The 18,319-nt window shown below is 41.8% G+C and overlaps 1 protein-coding gene across 3 annotated transcripts in view; it reads left to right on the top strand.

The window, feature by feature from the left end:
- Positions 1-18,319, top strand: part of MYH7B (myosin heavy chain 7B) — a 96,533-nt gene that overhangs the window by 45,781 nt on the left and 32,433 nt on the right. For all 3 annotated transcript variants that reach the window (XR_016313263.1, XM_089681003.1, XM_089681004.1), the window contains exons 16-27: positions 759-929; positions 1,406-1,585; positions 2,632-2,764; positions 4,575-4,648; positions 9,789-9,876; positions 11,129-11,246; positions 11,671-11,794; positions 14,097-14,233; positions 14,356-14,611; positions 15,224-15,466; positions 15,886-16,062; positions 16,731-16,876. Coding sequence is in view for 2 of the 3 variants with exons in the window: in XM_089681003.1 (XP_089537129.1) it covers positions 759-929; positions 1,406-1,585; positions 2,632-2,764; positions 4,575-4,648; positions 9,789-9,876; positions 11,129-11,246; positions 11,671-11,794; positions 14,097-14,233; positions 14,356-14,611; positions 15,224-15,466; positions 15,886-16,062; positions 16,731-16,876 (1,847 nt within the window). In the remaining variant the exon portion in view is untranslated. The remainder of the gene's footprint in view (positions 1-758; positions 930-1,405; positions 1,586-2,631; positions 2,765-4,574; positions 4,649-9,788; positions 9,877-11,128; positions 11,247-11,670; positions 11,795-14,096; positions 14,234-14,355; positions 14,612-15,223; positions 15,467-15,885; positions 16,063-16,730; positions 16,877-18,319) is intronic.

Raw genomic sequence — 18,319 nt, 5'->3', positions numbered from 1 at the left:
TATATATATATATATATATATATACACAGATATATAGATATATATACATACATATTGAAATACATTTTGAAATATATTGAATATGGCCAAATTGTAGCATTTCAAATATATGTCAATATATTTGGGAAGAATGTTTTTAAAATATATTTCAGATATATTTTTCTTCTATATGTACTGCATGTAAATCCCAAATCTTACCAAGAGCTACCTCTAAAGCCGACGACACAACAGGCAATTCAACTACTTTCCAAACTACCGAATGAAGAATTGCAACCTATCACCAGCAGTTTCTGTCAACATCATAAAAATGATTTAAAGTGTTGGTGGTAGGTTGCCTTGATCAGTTGGGCGATATTTTTTTGCAATTGAAAGCTGCTGATATAAGCAATCACACTATTGCTTTGTGTGTGATACCAGCTAACCTGTACAACCATCGGTGCTAGCCCCACATCTACAGAAACACTGCTTTATTGCACACCTCTCTACATTTTATAAATCTCAAGTGTAAACCCTCCAAGTCCAACCTTGACCTGTTTCAATTAAAACATTGTCCATCCTTAGTAAGACATGCCCCTTTGGACACTCATTTGAACTCACTGTGACTATAGACATGGCTGGAAGGTTTGTTATACACATTATTAAGCTCTGTTATGTTGACTTTTGATATAATGAAAATGTTTTACAGCCAGAGAAAATAATCTAAAAAGTGCTAAAAACTGAAATTGGGTCCATAATGCCTTCTGTGTTTTGTTCTTCAGTATAACAGCTTTGAGCAGCTCTGCATCAACTTCACCAATGAAAAACTGCAACAGTTTTTCAACCACCATATGTTCGTGCTGGAGCAGGAAGAGTACAAGAAGGAAGGAATTGAATGGGTCTTCATTGACTTTGGCCTAGACTTACAGGCTTGCATTGACCTCATCGAGAAGGTAAGGGAGTAGAGAGTGTGGGTAGCCAAATAAATAGTTTTTCTTATCAAGGTCCATTTGGATATTACCAACTTTTGAAGGCAACACATGACATACCTAGGGCACATGCTATTTGCTCACCTGTGTTTCGTTTGTACTGCAAATGTGATTACATTTACGGACCGAGTCATTAACACATGCAGTCATTTTATTCGGCTAGGTGTTGGCTTTGAATAACTATGTGCACTGGTGGGCCTTTTATCCTGTGGCGTCCAGTGGACCCTACAAGCCTAGCCAACGCTGTCTTATGCGACTGATAGCATATTGATATTGTTAACACAACTGATTTTTTTGGGGAGGTATTTCATTTTTTGGCTGTTAGTTAAAATCATAAGTTGTGCCATTTGCAGTTTATATTTTATTTTCATTCTTTTTGCTTATTGAGTTATTTTTAGAATCAAAAATCTCAACTCAAACCTGTCTTTAACCTTCTTTAGCCACTGGGAATCCTTTCCATTCTGGAAGAAGAGTGCATGTTCCCTAAAGCATCAGACATGACCTTTAAAGCCAAGCTTTATGACAACCACTTGGGGAAATCTCCCAACTTCCAAAGGCCAAAAGTAGACAAGAAACGCAGATACGAGCCTCACTTTGAGCTGGTCCATTATGCCGGGGTGGTGAGTGTTGTTATCAGTTTCGTTATTCAAGATGGACTCCAGTATCACTTATTTCACACAAAGAACATATGTTGGGCTATGACTTTCTTAAAAATGTCACGTATTTACTCCTCTACCCCTCTCCTTGCCGCTTTTGGCATGTTTTATGTTGTGCTTTTTAGTGATAGCTGATTCTCTTCCAGGCTGCATGACTCCCTAGGTTCCTAAGGCACTCATTAGCAATTTGGCTATTATTCTAGTGAATAATAATGCATTCTCTGTGACCATAAGCACCATAGGAGGTGTCATCATGGAGTTGGTGGGGGGGGTTACTAGCAGCAATTAGGTTAGCCTGCTGTGACATGGGTAAAGCTCAGGTTCACTTTAAAACTTTAAAATTAAGATGATCTCTACTCCATGCCTATAACCCGAATGCTTCTTCTGCCTGCTGGTGCTGTGGGAAGGACTTTGGCTCTCTCTACCATATTTTTTGGACATGTGGATCCATTACTCCTTTTTGCGAAGGGGTTTTGTCCTTCTTACAAGTGCTATTGCATACCTCTCTCCCTTTCAAGCCTCTATACTTTTTATTGAGCCTGCCATTTCCGGGCCTACCCAAATTGGCCAGGAAACTCTCCGCGCATGTTCTGACTGCGGCCAGAAGAAGCATTCCTATGTGTTGGCTATCCTCTCTACCTCCTTCGATGCTGACTTTGTTTAAAATTATTGCTGATATAAGAGAGATGGAATACTTGACCGCTCTACATGTTTGTTCGATTGCTGTGTTTGAGGCAGTATGGAACCCACGGGATATCTTTATTTCTTCTCAACCTGCCCAAAATGTACGGTTGTAACTGCCTCTCCACTGTGACATTATATGTTCTGTACCCATGCAGATTTCTATCATCGATGTGCTTTTTTTTCTCTTGTTTTTCTTTCAAATGTGATATATGTACTGTATATATATATATATATATATATATATGTGAAAACCAATAAAAACTTAATTATTAAAAAAAATAAAAAATAAAGATGATCTTAAACTCACAACAAACTTGTTTTAACAGGTGCCCTATAACATCATGGGATGGCTAGACAAAAATAAGGATCCTTTAAATGAAACCGTGGTAGGAGTATTCCAGAAGGCCTCCAACAAGCTACTGGCCAGCTTGTATGAGAATTATATCAGCTCCTACTCAGGTACACAACTTGTAGGGTTATCACATAAGAATATACCTATGAATCTTCTTTTTTGTTCTGTCTCATTGTGGACCTCCCCTGCATGGACCCCCCCCCCCCCCCAATCAACTGTTAAGAAAAAAAGCTTCCCTGTTTCCACTTTCTGTGACTTTCAGATGTACACTGAATCTAAACCAACATTTCTCGACCAGGGTGCCATCTGGGCTCTCCTGAGGTGCCATTAGCTCAGAACCCAGATTGCCCTGGATCAACGTCATGAGTTGCCATGGGGCCGACTGTCTTTCATTGCTCTGGTGATGATGGTTGGCTTAACTGTACCATGATAATGCATGATTATATAAAAAGGTATGCGACATGCAGGGCCACCCCCAGTATTCAGGAGAGGACGGAAGTCTGCCTTCTCCAAACCTCTTCCTCCTTCTGCCAAGCTGCTGGAGCCAAAAGGTAGAGCTCTGATGTAATGGGGGGGGGGGGTCTCACATCAAGGGGGCATGATGTGATAGAGGAGCCTTTGACATGAAAGGGGGGGGCTCCTAATGTGAAGTTATTTTCATCACATTGTCCTGGGCTTAGGTTTTCATTGATAAGCAGCATTTACATCTTAGACTGGGGAACCATGGGATTTTGCACATGTAACGGAACCGTCCCAGTCTGCGCTTGGGCATTTCCGTTATAATACTGCTTCCCCATCCGAACACCAACACCACCGCTGACCATACAAGACTAAACGAGACCAGTCTTGAAATAAATCAGGAAATGGACTACTTTATTTTAACACAGATACAAGCTATATACATTCAAGGGAACAATTCCCCCTCCCTGCATAATGACACAGGGCGGGGCAAACCACATCTAGAAACAAAAGACACATCAGCAGACACCCCCCACCAAGCCAATACACAAACACATACATCCCATAATAGTTTTCTCCCAAGCAAGACACACAATAGAACAATGAGATGCAACCACATGGCATTAAACAATCAACAACCCCCCCACCAATATTAGGACGGATCACCCTGTACCCATAACAGGCACAGGGTGACTTACACATAAACGGGATATGGGGAGCTGAGACAGGGGTCTCCCCACCTCTCCAAAGTGAGCTGTGTTCCATGGGCCCCCCAACCAAAGTGACTCCCATCACAATTATATTCATTTGTCCAATTACTTTTGGTCCCTTGAAAAAGGAGAGATGGCTACTTTTAAGAGCTGTAATTCCTAAACCCTTCCTCCAATTTGGATGTACATACCCTCAAATTAAACCTGTGAGCAGGGGCGGACTGACAACTCATGGGGCCTCCGGGCAATAGGGGATCATGGGGCCCCTGTCTCCTTGCCCAAACTCAAAAAAGCCTATGAAAAAGGTACCAGGGGCATCTCATGGGGCCCCTACTGTCACCGGGCCCTCGGCAGTGCCCGAGTTTCCAAATGGTCAGTCCGCCCCTGCCTGAGAGTGTGCACTTTCAGCCCATATCTATTATAGAACTATAGCTTGAATATATTTTGGTAAATACCTGAAAAAAAAAAAAACTAAAAATTGTGCCTGGGACCAAATATATATGGACCTAGCCATATCTGAGCAACCCATGTGTCACACATCACATGTGGGCATATACACAGTGGTAAATGACAGCCCGCTCCCTCCCGCCTCCATGTCCACTAACCAGCTAAACACTTTACTGATCTAAACTATATAAAATATAGCAAGAATCCACATTTGCCTTGTGCGATGTTCGGAGTAAATGTTGGCTCATAAAAATTATTTAAACTTTACATTAAAGATTTGACCATTTTTTTGGTACTGTAGACGAGCATAAGACGGGAGTGAAGGAAAAACGCAAGAAGGCGGCTTCATTCCAGACCGTGTCTCAGCTTCACAAGGTAAAAAAGGATTTCAATGTCTAATATTGTGTGTTAATGTAGAAATCCAGACAACTTTTTTTTCCTTAGGCAGGGTTGAACTGCTATTTGTGTCCCCCTTGGATGCCATATTCCTATACCTATACTGTTGTACTGTTACAAACATGACAAATGAAAAACTATACTTCCCAATGTTCTGAAGGATGGACACAAACAGGTTGCTGTACTAAAGGTCAGTAGACTGTGCACTTTGCAAGGGCATTTGCTTCAGAGCTTAGTAAATGAGTGGAAGCTTCACTTTGCAAAGAATGCCCAATCACATGCAAGGAAAATTGAAAAAAAAAACAGCTTTTTGCTTACATGCGATGATGGAGATCAGCAGAGCTTCGTCTCATTTACTAAGCTGTGGAGCAAATGCACTTGCAAGGTGCACAGTCTATTTGCCCTTATTAAATCAACCCAACTGTGTCACAATGTATGCAGGGGGACACACCTTTGCTGCAAGGACCCTAAAGAGTATACGGTATATGCAAAAAATTATAAACCAACAAGTGCTCTTTTTCAGCACTACTTTTCCACTAGAGGTTGGATGAAAGGTTGAGCGTAGAATGACACTTGCGATACATAGAACCCCATAGAAAAGCAATGTAGCAAAGAACTGGTAAACTACAATATGTCACATTTTTTCCCTTGGGTTTAGATAGTCCTTAAACAGTACATATTTTTTATGGAGATACAGAAGCCCAAGAAAACTGTGACAGAGGGATTTGGTTCCCAAAGGGGCCGGTTGGGAGCTATGGTAAAACTATTTAGCAGTTTATGAAGTTGTGGAGATACAGAAGCCCAAGAAAACCGTGACAGAGGGATTTGGTTCCCAAAGGGGCCGGTTGGGAGCTATGGTAAAACTATTTAGCAGTTTATGGAGTTGTGGAGATACAGGAGCCCAAGAAAACCTTGACAGAAGGATTTGGTTCCCAGAGGGGCCAGTTGGGAGCTATGGTAAAAACCATTTAGCAGTTTATGGAATGTTGAGATACCGGAGCCCAAGAAAACTTTGACAGAGGGATTTGGTTCCCAAAGAGGCCAGCTGGGAGCTATGGTAAAACCATTTAGTAGTTTATGGAGTTGTGGAGATACAGGAGCCCAAGAAAACCGTGACAGAAGGATTTGGTTCCCAAAGAGGCCAGCTGGGAGCTATGGTAAAACCATTTAGCAGTTTATGGAGTGGTGACCTTTGACTTACAATATGACATACCAGTTTGGTTTTGGCTGACAAGAAAGTGGTCACCTTGTGTTTTCACCATTGTAAAGTGTCTCCTCTGTACAGTATTGTCTCTGTGAGTGTGAAGCCGTTAAGACTTGCAGTGATGTTTAGTTAAAGCCATTTCTTGAACATCACTTTAAGTCTGTACTGCTTCCCGCTCTGCACACCAGGTGGAAGACGGACGGGTCAAGCTGTAAGATGCGGTAAGAATCTTGTCCTCTGGATCCAGTGCACACAGATACCACTGACTGGCAGGGCATGCCGGCTATATGTCATTACCTAACAGCTGCTACAAAGTTTCGCCCAAGGTCATGGAGCCACGTGATTTGTCTGTCAACACAAACACACTTTGGGCAACACAAAGTTTCTGAAAAAAGACCCATGGCGTTCTCCATAGCAGCCAGAAAGGTTTTCTCTGTCTTGTATTCAGTTTGGAGAATAAAAAGTAGAATTTTTTTAGGCTGCTATGGGCATTTTAAAGAGACAGGAAACCAAAGGAAGCCTGACTTTTATCCAATGTACTACCCAACTCCAACCCATTTTTTAGTATTAAATAAAGTGGTGCAGATTGGAACCTTTTTTAGTTTTTTATTATTATTCTTAGAATTATTATACAAGATTTATATGGCGCCAACAGTTTGCTCAGCGCTTTACAATATAACGGGAGACAATACAGCAACAATACAGTTCAATACAAGAGGGATAGGGGGGCCCTGATCCTGGGAACTTACAGTCTAAGAGGGAGGGGCTAGTGGTACAAAAGGTAATAACTGTGGGGGATGGACTGGTAGGAAGAATAGAGGATTCCATTATTAGCTGAGGGCAGGATAGGCTTTCCTGAAGATATAGGCTTTCAGAGATCGCCTAAAAGTGAGCAGAGTAGGTGATAGTCTGATAAGTTGGGGTAGAGAGTTCCAGAGAATGGGGGAGGCTCTGGAGAATTTATGTGCCTGGAGCAACCAGGTGCTGCATGCAGACAGCCCATGTAAATCTATAGGGACACAGTGGCTGTACAGACACATTTGGGCATTCTAATTTGACAGGCAAGCAGGCGAGCAGCTCCAAATGCACACTGTCTGCATTCGGGGCTTCTCACCCGCACCTGCCTCTGCATCAGTATGGTCTTATATGGGCTACAAATAGAAAAAAAGATCTGCACAACCACCTCTGCGCTAAAATCTTCCCCTTTATTGAAACGACCACAAAAGGTTACATAAAAAATACAATAGGTTGACGCGTTTCGGCTAAAAAGCCTTACATTATAGGTGATGGCTAAAGTTTTTTTAGCCAAAACGCGTCAACCTATTGCATTTTTTATGTAACCTTTACAACCTAGTGTATTTTTGATGCAGCCTACTGTATTTTTGATGCAACCACAAAAGGTCAACCTAACCACAAATGCTTCAACCTATTGTATTTTGTATGTACCCTTTTGTGGATACATAAAAAATACAGCAGGCTGCATCAAAAATACACTAGGTTGTAAAGGTTACATAAAAAAATACAATAGGTTGATGCGTTTTGGCTAAAAAGCCTTAGCCATAACTTATAATGTAAGGCTTTTTAGCCGAAACGCGTCAACCTATTGTATTTTTTTATGTAACCTTTACAACCTAGTGTATTTTTGATGCAGCCTATTGTATTTTTGATGTATCCACAAAAGGTTACATAAAAATTCAATAGGTTGACGCATTTTGGCTAAAAAGCCTTACATTATAGGTTATGGCTAAGGCTTTTTAGCCAAAACGCGTCAACCTATTGTATTTTTGTAACCTTTACAACCTAGTGTATTTTTGATGCAGCCTACTGTATTTTTGATGTGACCACAAAAGGTTACATAAAAAAAATACAATAGGTTGATGCGTTTTGGCTAAAAAGCCTTAGCCATAACCTATAATGTAAGGCTTTTTAGCCAAAACGCGTCAACCTATTGTATTTTTTTATGTAACCTTTACAACCTAGTGTATTTTTGATGCAGCCTATTGTATTTTTGATGTAACACTTTTGTGGTCGTTTCAATAAAGAGGAAGATTTTAGCGCAGTGGCGGTCGTGCGGATCTTTTTTCCTATTTGTGTCCCACAGCAGCTGTGGATCGTGCACCTGCCCAGTCGCTGAGATGGACTCCTAATTGGGTTGTAGCACCATTTTTGTTTTTTCTAGCCTTCTATGGGCTGCCTGCACACAGCACTTGGTGACATGGGGGCCTCAGTGCTTGTGGGAATAAGGCCATAACCTCTGCATACAGAGGGGATTCTTTACAGTGACAGCTGTGAGAATATAGAATAGTTTTCCACAGGAGCTGTATTTTAAGTCAAGCCAGCAAATATCTTAAGAAAAGGACTGGATGTGCTTCCAAGTGCGTAAACAGAATTGGCTATTAATGTTTTTAAGAAGTAAAGCTGGCCATACATTATACAATTTTCTTGTTCAATTTCCTTTAGATTTACCTTCAACTATGTATTGCAAGGGCCCGCCTAATTGCATACAAATTGAAAGTGTTTAGGTTTGACCTCATATTATAGGTCAGGGCCAAATCTAGCCTGTCTGATGTGGGAGTGCAATAAAAATGTCAGGGGGGGCAGAGCATGGGAGGTCATCAGGACAGTGTACAGGGGTCAGCAGGACAGTGTACAGGGGTCAGCAGGACAGTGTACAGGGGTCAGCAGGACAGTGTACAGGGGTCAGCAGGACAGAGAATAGGGGACAGCAGGACAGTGTACAGGGGACAGCAGGACAGTGTACAGGGGTCAGCAGGACAGTGTACAGGGGTCAGCAGGACAGTGTACAGGGGTCAGCAAGACAGAGAATAGGGGACAGCAGAGCTGAGGACGGGTCAGCAGGCCAGTGTACAGGGGTCAGAAGGGCAGTGTACAGGGGTCAGAAGGGCAGTGTACAGGGGTCAGAAGGGCAGAGAATAGGGGACAGCAGAGCTGAGGACGGGGTCAGCAGGACAGTGTACAGGGGTTAGCAGGGCAGTATACAGGGGTCAGCAGGGCAGTATACAGGGGTCAGCAGGGCAGTATACAGGGGTCAGCAGGGCAGAGCCCAGGGGTCAGCAAAGCTGAGAATAGGGGACAGCAGAGCTGAAGGACAGGGATCAGTAGGGTGGAAGACAGGGGTCACAACTGACAGGGCAGAGGACAGGAGTCACAACTGACAGGGCAGGGGACAAGAGTCCCTTTTTGTAGGGCAGGGGATAGGAGTCACTTTTGGCAGGGCAGAGGACAGGGCAGGGCAGAGAACAGGAGTCACAACTGACGTGGCAGGGGACTGGAGTCATTTTTTGCAGGTCAGGGGACAGGAGTCACTTTTTGAAAGGGCAGAGGACAGGGGTCATGTTTTATAAGGGTTTTTTTTTTTATTACTATCTATGGATCAGCTTCGGGTATTGAGTTCTGAGGATGTAGGTTTAAATGTATTTTTGTTTTTTGGTCAAACTCTATAGGCATGTATTTTTTTCATCATAACTATATAACTAAATATACATCTGGGTGCCTTTTGGCTGTGGCTGAATCTCATCTCAGGCCACATATATAAGGCTATACTGGCAGAAAGAAAATACAGACTAGGACAGCAAGATTTTAGGGGTGCAGCAAAGTGCCATTTTGTATTCTTTTCATTGCTTTTTGATGTAAGTCCTAATTGAGAAATATATCAGAAAACAAAATGGTACAATTGTAGTTCTATTTTTGCCTCTCTTAGATTCATCAAATTAAATGCCATCAAGTAACATCAAACTATTAATAACAATTGAAAAATTCCTATACTTCCTGTATGATACTTAAATGTAAAGAATCTTTGGGATTAAACTGACATACTTTATGAAAAAAAAAAACATATATATATTACTGTGTAAGACAGAACTTTGCTTACTTGTATGTGTTTTTGCTGTGCAGGAAAATCTTAATAAACTGATGACCAATCTGCGGTCCACTCAGCCTCATTTTGTCAGATGTATCATCCCTAATGAGAGCAAAACTCCAGGTAACCTCCGGCTGGTGTATATAAAAAAGAAAAAAAAGAGAGGGGAGGGCAACAAAACACTTTGGGGTAGATTTACTAATACTGGAGAGTGCGAAATCTGATTTCCATGCAGAATTGTGCCAAATTTTGCACTCTCCAATTTAAGTAAATCAACCCCTTTCTTTGATAATCTAAAAACAAACTAAATACTGCACTCACATGTATCATGGAAGGAAAAGGCCTTGTATTCAGCATGGGAGCCAGGCTGGCATAACTGTTTGACCAGCAATCTAAGTGACAATTCACACATTGAGATTGTTTTGCTAAAGGCAGACAGGCTGCTCAGTTTACTTTGCAAGAACTTTCCCTTCACTTAATGAAGGCGGCGAAAATTCACTTTGTATTTAATACCCAATCATATGCAAAACAAAAAACTGTATTTTTTGTTTGCTCGTGATTGGATAATAGAAGCCAGCAGAGTTTCACCTCATTCACGAAGCTAAGGGAAAATTCCCTTGCAAAGTGAGCAGCATTTCGTAAATCAACTCTGCTGCATGATAAAAAGCAATGGAGTGAAAAGCAACATTACTTTTAAAAGAGAATTTTTTTTAAATTATTCAATAAGTATAGAAGTATAGAATAATTTGAAAATATTGTTTCTATGTCTAGCTTATATATATATATATATATATATATATATATATATAATATATATATAAAATATTATATATATATATATACATATATATTTATATAGACAGCCATGTTTGTTTGTTACATACTGGGACTCTTCTTACTTCTTCGCAGTTCTACACAGCGCTTCAGTGCTCCTACTCCCAATGCAAGACTACAAGTCAGCCAGCTTACCAAAAACAATACACTGCCTGTGCGGCCAGTATTTTATCTCAGGCCTGATTCATGCTGGCTCCAAGCACTTTCTCAGGACAAGCAGCGGCAAGAAGAATGCAGAGAAAGAGGGCCGTGTCAGTCTCTCCTCCATATTGCTTCCGCTTGTCTCTGGAAAGTGATTGCAGCCAACACAAGTGGCCATTATGAAGCAGCCTTCTCCTTCCTAGCTATGTTTTCAGACCTGCCACAGGGAGAAAGGGGCGCCCAGTCCAATCTCCTAGCTAGGATTAGGAAGCACCTAGCAAGATGGGACAAAGTACTACATGTCCTATGGGGGAGTATACTGGAAAAAAAAAATGAATGGCAGTTCTTTCATGAACATGATGGTTTGCAGTATTATTTATAGAACTGTCCCTTTTCCTAGGTGTCATGGATCCATTCATGGTCCTTCACCAGCTGAGGTGTAATGGTGTCCTTGAGGGTATTAGAATTTGCCGTAAGGGATATCCCAACAGGCTGCTGTATGCAGAGTTTAAGCAGAGGTGAGTGAAGGACAACATATTCATCCACACACAGGTCAGTCTTGTCAATTTGACTCCAAGCCGAGCCACAATGGATAGGAGGCCTAGGCACACTCACATGCTAAGTACACTTATCTTTCAGAAGGAATTTGAGGGTTACCAAAGATATCATTTTCAGGGTACCTCTAAGGGACGTTTTATCATTTCTTAAATGTTCCCGATAAAATAGCAAATCCTCACTCTTCGAGTTCAGGTCATATTTAAAGAAATTGCATACTGAGTCTTTATGTCATAGTACCAGTTATTACAGCTGGATCATAACAAAGATATAGCAATTAGTACAACAATTTAACCCCACACACAAAGATAATAAAATGCCTAAACAAACCTGCATAGTGACTTTTGTAAGTACTTCTATAACTCGCTTTGTCTTCTTTTTTCACAGGTATCGGATCCTCAACCCCAGTGCTATCCCAGATGACAAATTTGTAGACAGCAGAAAAGCCACAGAAAAACTACTGGGATCCCTTGACATTGACCATACCCAGTACAAGTTTGGACACACAAAGGTACTATTCCTCTGCTTATGGCTATACTTTTAAAGAAAGAACACTGGCTTAAAGTGAACCTGTCACTATCATAAATTATTATAAAATAGACATCATAAGATGGCTGTAGACACCTCTGCTAATTAGGAAAGCTGCACTAACAAAGGATTACATTCCCAGTCCAACCAGAGAAATGAGCACCCATCCCCACTGCATCTGCCATACAATAAACATAGTCTGTTTGACTTCTATATGGGCAGGGACTTATACTATAGAGCAGCTTTTCTCAACCTTTTCAACGCAGAGGAACCCTTGATGTAACTTTCCGGTCTTAGGGAACCCCTGCTAACAATGGATTTATCTACAATTCATGACACAGTGTGATAGTCAGAGGTAAGAATGCTCCTTACGCTTGTGGTCAGTGGGAAGAAAAGATCAGTGGTGTCAGTGGGAACTTACCTGAGAGGCAAAAATTGCTCATTGCTCAAGGAACCCCAGGCAACCTCTGGAGGAAACAAAGAACCAGCAAACACAAATGCTCCTGCGCTTGGGGATGGACTCGATGCAGGCTACAACTAGGGGCGGACTGACCATTTGGAAACTCGGGCACTGCCCAAGGGCCCGGGGTCAGTAGGGGGCCCCATGAGATGCCCCTGGTACCTTTTTCATAGGCTTTTTTGAGTTTGGGCAAGGACACAAGGGCCCCATGAGCCCCTATTTCCCGGGGGCCCCATCAGTTGTCAGCCCGCCCCTGGCTACAACCACATTAAGAATGTCCTGGAACATGCACACCTTGCTGCCCCCAATAGACCGGGGAAATCCAAATATACTGAATGAGGAAAAAACAAACAGAGGCTAGAGCATTACCATAAAAATGCTTAATAAGAAATAAAGTAGGTGTTGTACTCACAAACAACAATAAAGTCAAGGCACATCATCAAAGAACAGCTTGGTCAACACTGCGCCGAGGAACAGTCCACAATAGGGAGTGTAGACTTGCCTCTTCCTCAGAGCCCTACTTTATTTCTTTTTAAACATTTTTTATGGTAATGAACTAGGCCTGTGCGCCGTCTGTTTGGTTTTTCCTCAACCACTGGAGGAACCCTAGTTGAGAAACTCTGCAATAGAACAATGTGCCAGAGCCTTTTTTTAAACCTCTTTCAGGTCCCACCAGTAGATCATATATTGTTGGTATCCTCTGCCCTGGTATTTGTGAGGTTACCATCAAAACATGCCCTGGACTTTAGTTCAGGTTTGGTACATACTGTTTTAGATCTATGGAAAGAAAACACAGAGCAAATTCATGATTAATAGGTGTGTTGGGCTCCATGAACAGAACTAAGAAGATTGCTTGTAGAAGGGACAAGAGTACATTGGCTTAGTGTACTAAACTCTGGGTACCACTGACAGGCCTGAGGCCTTGATCCACACCAATGCGGACCCCCACTACCCATAGGGAGACTTACACTCGCTGTATTTTGGACCATGCTGTGGAACAAATGAATGACTTAGCACCCCACTGCCCCTTCCTGACTGCACCTGGCTCATAATCACTTGTCCTAAACATAGGCCACATCCAAGGGAATAGGAAAAAACAGACTCCATGTTCTTCTTTGCGTTCTTTTACTAAACATCAGATTTCACTAATTACCAAAACTCTCTTCATGGGCACATGAAAGGTACATCACACTTGATAATGGGTTTCCGATAGTCCATCCTTTGCTTACAGCGATCTTATTCAAGATCTTCCAGTGACCCCGGCTTGCCCCACTAAATTGGAGAGGAGCTTCCTCTGCTGGCTTTTAGAATGCTACACCTTGTCAGACAGCAAGACTCTATACTTCCCACAAGGGTCTAATGTAGACATTACTAGTCCTGTCTCCTCCTCTCCTAACTACTTCACCTTCCCAAAAGGGTCTAATGTAGATATTACTAGTCCTGTCTCCTCCTCTCCTAACTACTTCACCTTCCCACAAGGGTCTAATGTAGACATTACTAGTCCTGTCTCCTCGTCTCCTAACTACTTCACCAACAACCACTTAGTCCTCCCAGTTACCGAACCTAGGGGGACCCCCAGTGGCCAACCTGGGTGCTACTGCTGACAGGCAGGAAAAGAGCTCTTGCCTATGTCTCTTCTACAATGAAAAGCCTAAGTAAAGTTCTATTTACTAAAGAAAAAAAGTGTCTGTTACAGAGCCCCTCCTAAAAAGTGAAATGTATTAAACTTTAATTTTATTTAAATGGACAGTTATTATCTACCAATATTTTTAAGTCATTTCTGGTAATTATGTGTAAAATATGTGGCAACATTTTCCTTGCCTAGGTCTTCTTCAAAGCTGGTCTGCTTGGTCAGCTGGAAGAGATGCGAGATGAGCGTCTGGCCAAGATCATCACCATGTTGCAAGCCAGAAGCCGGGGTAGACTCATGAGGATTGAGTACCACAAGATCATTGCCAGAAGGTACATTTGGCATTACACCTTCCCTTTCAAACTGGAGAACCTCCAGACTGAAAATGTACTACTGCAAAGCTATTGCTGCCACAATCTGCCAGGTTTGAACATTGTACTTTGTATCTTTGCAGGGATTCATTGTTGGTAATCCAGTGGAACATAAGAGCTTTCAATGCTGTCAAGAACTGGTCATGGATGAAACTGTTTTTCAAGATTAAACCACTACTGAAATCAGCCCAAACAGAGAAGGAAATGGCCAATATGAAGGAGGAATTCCTGAAGCTAAAAGAAGCTCTGGAGAAGTCTGAAGCTAAGAGGAAAGAGCTGGAAGAGAGACAGGTTACTCTGATCCAAGAGAAGAATGACCTGGGTCTGCAACTCCAAGCCGTAAGTCATTGTCATCATCTTTTTACATTGAGTCTTCAATACAAAAGGATAGACAATTGTATCAAACTGCCAAGTCAATGGTCATAACACACATCAACTTTCTTTTAAGGTTGCTTGAGTGTTTGGATTTGTAAAATCCAATGATAGGTTATTTTTGTTTGTTTTTTTAATACCAGAGCTTTAGCAGCACCTGACCTGTATTTCCATGACACAGCTGGTCATTGGAGTCATGCTGGGATTAATCCAGGTATTTGGAATCAGCCCAGTGATGGGGTTTCCCACTTGTTGAAAGAAAAGCTTTAATTTATTACTAGTACATTATACAATAGGTTTGTCATACCTTATTTCCTTGAAGACATCTTTTTCACTGCATCAACGTTGAGATAATCCTTTCATTATACCCAATATCTTCTTATCCACTTGGCAGTTTTGGATGTTCCCCCTTCACATTTGCATCTACAAGGGAGAGTGGTAGACCCTCAAATGAGCGCTTAATGCTAAGACTTCACCTGTAGTGTTCTGGACAAATATACCAAATTGTCAGATATTTTAATTCTCCAGCACCTACCAAACATGACCTGAAATTTTACATTCCACTTTCTCTGACTGCAGGAGCAAGACAATCTTGCAGATGCAGAAGAGCGATGCGACCTGCTGATCAAGACTAAAATCCAGCTGGAGGCCAAAGTGAAAGAGCTGAGTGAGAGAGTGGAAGACGAAGAAGAGATGAACTCTGACTTGACTTCCAAGAAACGAAAACTGGAAGATGAGTGTGCCGAACTAAAGAAGGACATTGATGACTTGGAAATTACACTGGCCAAAGTAGAGAAGGAGAAACACGCCACAGAAAATAAGGCAAGCAAAGAATTAACCTTTATACATTTTGGACAGAGTGGGAAAGATATAAAACCTCTGTCAAGTTTTCATTTCTACCATGACCCCATACAAGAAATGGTTGCATTAAAAACATTATCAGACATTCTTACCCTTCCCCACTCTACTAAAAATGTTTTGTGTCTATGTTCCTGCTTCAGGGATTTTCTATCAATTCCTATCCCAACAAGAAGTGAGAGGGAATATCACGAGAATAGACATGGATAAAAGTAAAAACTTAAACCCTTCTCTGTTCTATTGTAGGCTTCATAGCAAGTTTTGGATTAAGCTAGGCATTTATACCCTTGTGCCAACATCAACAATGTGCAATAACTCATAGCAAACAGTCTTTGTGTCCAGGGCCTCAAGAGTTTAATTATTTATGTATTGTTTCACCTCAGGTGAAGAACCTTGTTGAAGAGATGGCGGCATTGGATGAGATAATCGCCAAGCTGACAAAAGAGAAAAAAGCTCTGCAGGAAGCCCATCAACAAGCTCTGGATGACTTGCAGGGAGAAGAAGACAAAGTCAACACTCTCACCAAGGCCAAAGCTAAGCTAGAGCAACAAGTAGATGATGTAAGTTATTTTTATTCACCAGATTTCAATATTTCAAGGATGTTATTAATTAGAATCAAGAGCAGTGGTTCTCAACCATATTGAGAACTTGGTAAATACTTATGAAACCTTTTGTGCCCAATAAAAAAAATGTTGATACACAATAAAGGTATGGGAATACTAAATAAGGCTCTGAATGGGGCTCGGTATAGGGGGGTGAGGGTTGTGGAGGGGTTTAGGAGACTTTTCAGCAGAAATAATAGCCCTATAAGGGATGAGGCTTCTGGAGAGAGCTGGGGGGAACTGTATGGGATGGAGTCCCTGTAGAGGGCTGGGGGTCTCTCCAGAAGGCTGAGGGTTTTGCAAAGGCAATGGGGAAGACTGGAGGGCACTTCAGGGGCTGGGGAGCACTGTGGGAGATGGTTAAGGGCACTAAGGTGTAAATTGTGGAAGGTTGGCGGGTGCTGTGGTGACTGAGGGCTCTTAGGGGGCCTGGGGGCACTGTGAGAATTTGAAGGGCATTGCAGGCCACCAAGGGAGGTTGGTGGCACTATGGGTGCTGAGAGGCACTGGGGGAGTTTAGAGGATCTGCAGCTAGCTGGGCCACAGCCTGGTGGTTGAGAACCACTGATCTAGAGGTGTGAAAAAAAAGTATTATTAAGTACATACTGTGTTATTAATTCCTGTAGCTGGAAGGATCCCTAGAACAAGAGAAGAAACTCCGTATGGATCTAGAACGTGCAAAGCGAAAGCTAGAGGGAGATCTGAAGCTCACCCAGGAGTCTGTGATGGACCTGGAAAATGATAAGCAGCAGCTGGAGGAGAAATTGAAGAAGTGAGTAGTAAATTGTAGGAATAGGGAAAGACATATAATAAACCTGATAAAAAAAAGTAGATTCAGAAGTAGATCTTTCTTTCTTAAAAAGTCTAAGTCCACTGAGAACGTTGAACAGAATTTCAACTGAACCTCTTCTAACTGCTACCACCGTGCTAATACTATACCATTTAGATATCGCTCATTGAAGGTTGTGCTTCTAAACTGAAATTTTCTGGATACTTGAAGTTGAAGGAAATAAATCATCAAGAGGCTTGGTTTGGTTATAAGTAGCAAAGAAGGTTCCCAGGACAGACTCAGTCTTCTGTCAAACTTATTCAGAAAAAGTACAGCAACCCCTAGCCACCAAGTAGAATCAATTTCAAGCAGTTTTATTCAAATTGATTAGAGAGAGGAAGGGATACAATACACAAAGTGCCAACATCCCTAATGAATACAAGGGGGGTCCTCTTTTTAGGTGGGCCTTTAACGGCACAATTTATTTGTATGATAAATTTCAACAATTCAAAAGATTTTTTATAAAAACAGTATGAATTTTATTTTTACAATCTTCAAAAATAAAATATAAAGCTACAATACATATTACGGCGGTGTCATCAGAGATGGCATTGCAAATCTAATCATGGCTCATGCATGGTTCGCACTTGACGCGTTTCGAGATCAACAAAAATATCTTCTTCAGAAGTGCTCAAGAAGGCAGGACGTATGATTCCATGTTTGCTCACAGCCATCAAGCATGATTCTTGGGATAGACCTGGTCATCAACACTTTCTCACGCAAATTCCTTGTGGTCATCGCTTCGCACTCATAGTAGCACTGCCCTATCAATACCAACCAGCAGGTAATCTTGTTGATGATGTATTTTGGCGGGGCCCCTTCGGGAGGTGTTTGGGTGGCATTTTTCATCCACTGGTCTCAGTTTTTTCTTTATTCATTTTTGTTTCATCATTTTTGCCTGAGATATATGAGAAATCCGTGGTTGTGTTCACATAACAATTTGTTTTTAATATTTCCTGGCGGTTTTTAACCTGGAATCATACGTCATGCCTTCTTGAGCACTTCCGAAGAAGAGATTGTTGTTGATCTCGAAACGTGTCAAGTGCGAACCATGCATGATCCATGATTAGATTTACAATACCATCTCTGATGACATCGCTGCAATATGTGTTGTAGCTTTATATTTATTTTTGAAGCTTGTACATATAAAATTTCATACTGTTTTTATAAAAAAATCTCCTTTGAATTGTATATAAACGGCTGGACGGTGGCAGTCCAGGGGCAGGTTGCCATTCATAAACGGCGCCCGCCATTTTGGATTGTGCGCGCTCCCTGGGAGCGTGCAACACCGCAATCCGGTGCCCGATGTGTCCGGAGGAACACCAATAGCTGTACGGGACCTGAGTGAGGTCCTGATCGTGTGATCACTGATTGGCCAACCAGTGA

Source organism: Staurois parvus, unplaced genomic scaffold, assembly GCF_062004578.1.
Source record: "Staurois parvus isolate SC_StPar_1 unplaced genomic scaffold, SC_StPar_1.0 ptg000255l, whole genome shotgun sequence".
NCBI classification, from domain to species: Eukaryota; Metazoa; Chordata; class Amphibia; order Anura; family Ranidae; genus Staurois; species Staurois parvus.
Note: the sequence above shows the minus strand (reverse complement) of the source record. Positions and strands in the feature narration are given on the sequence as shown.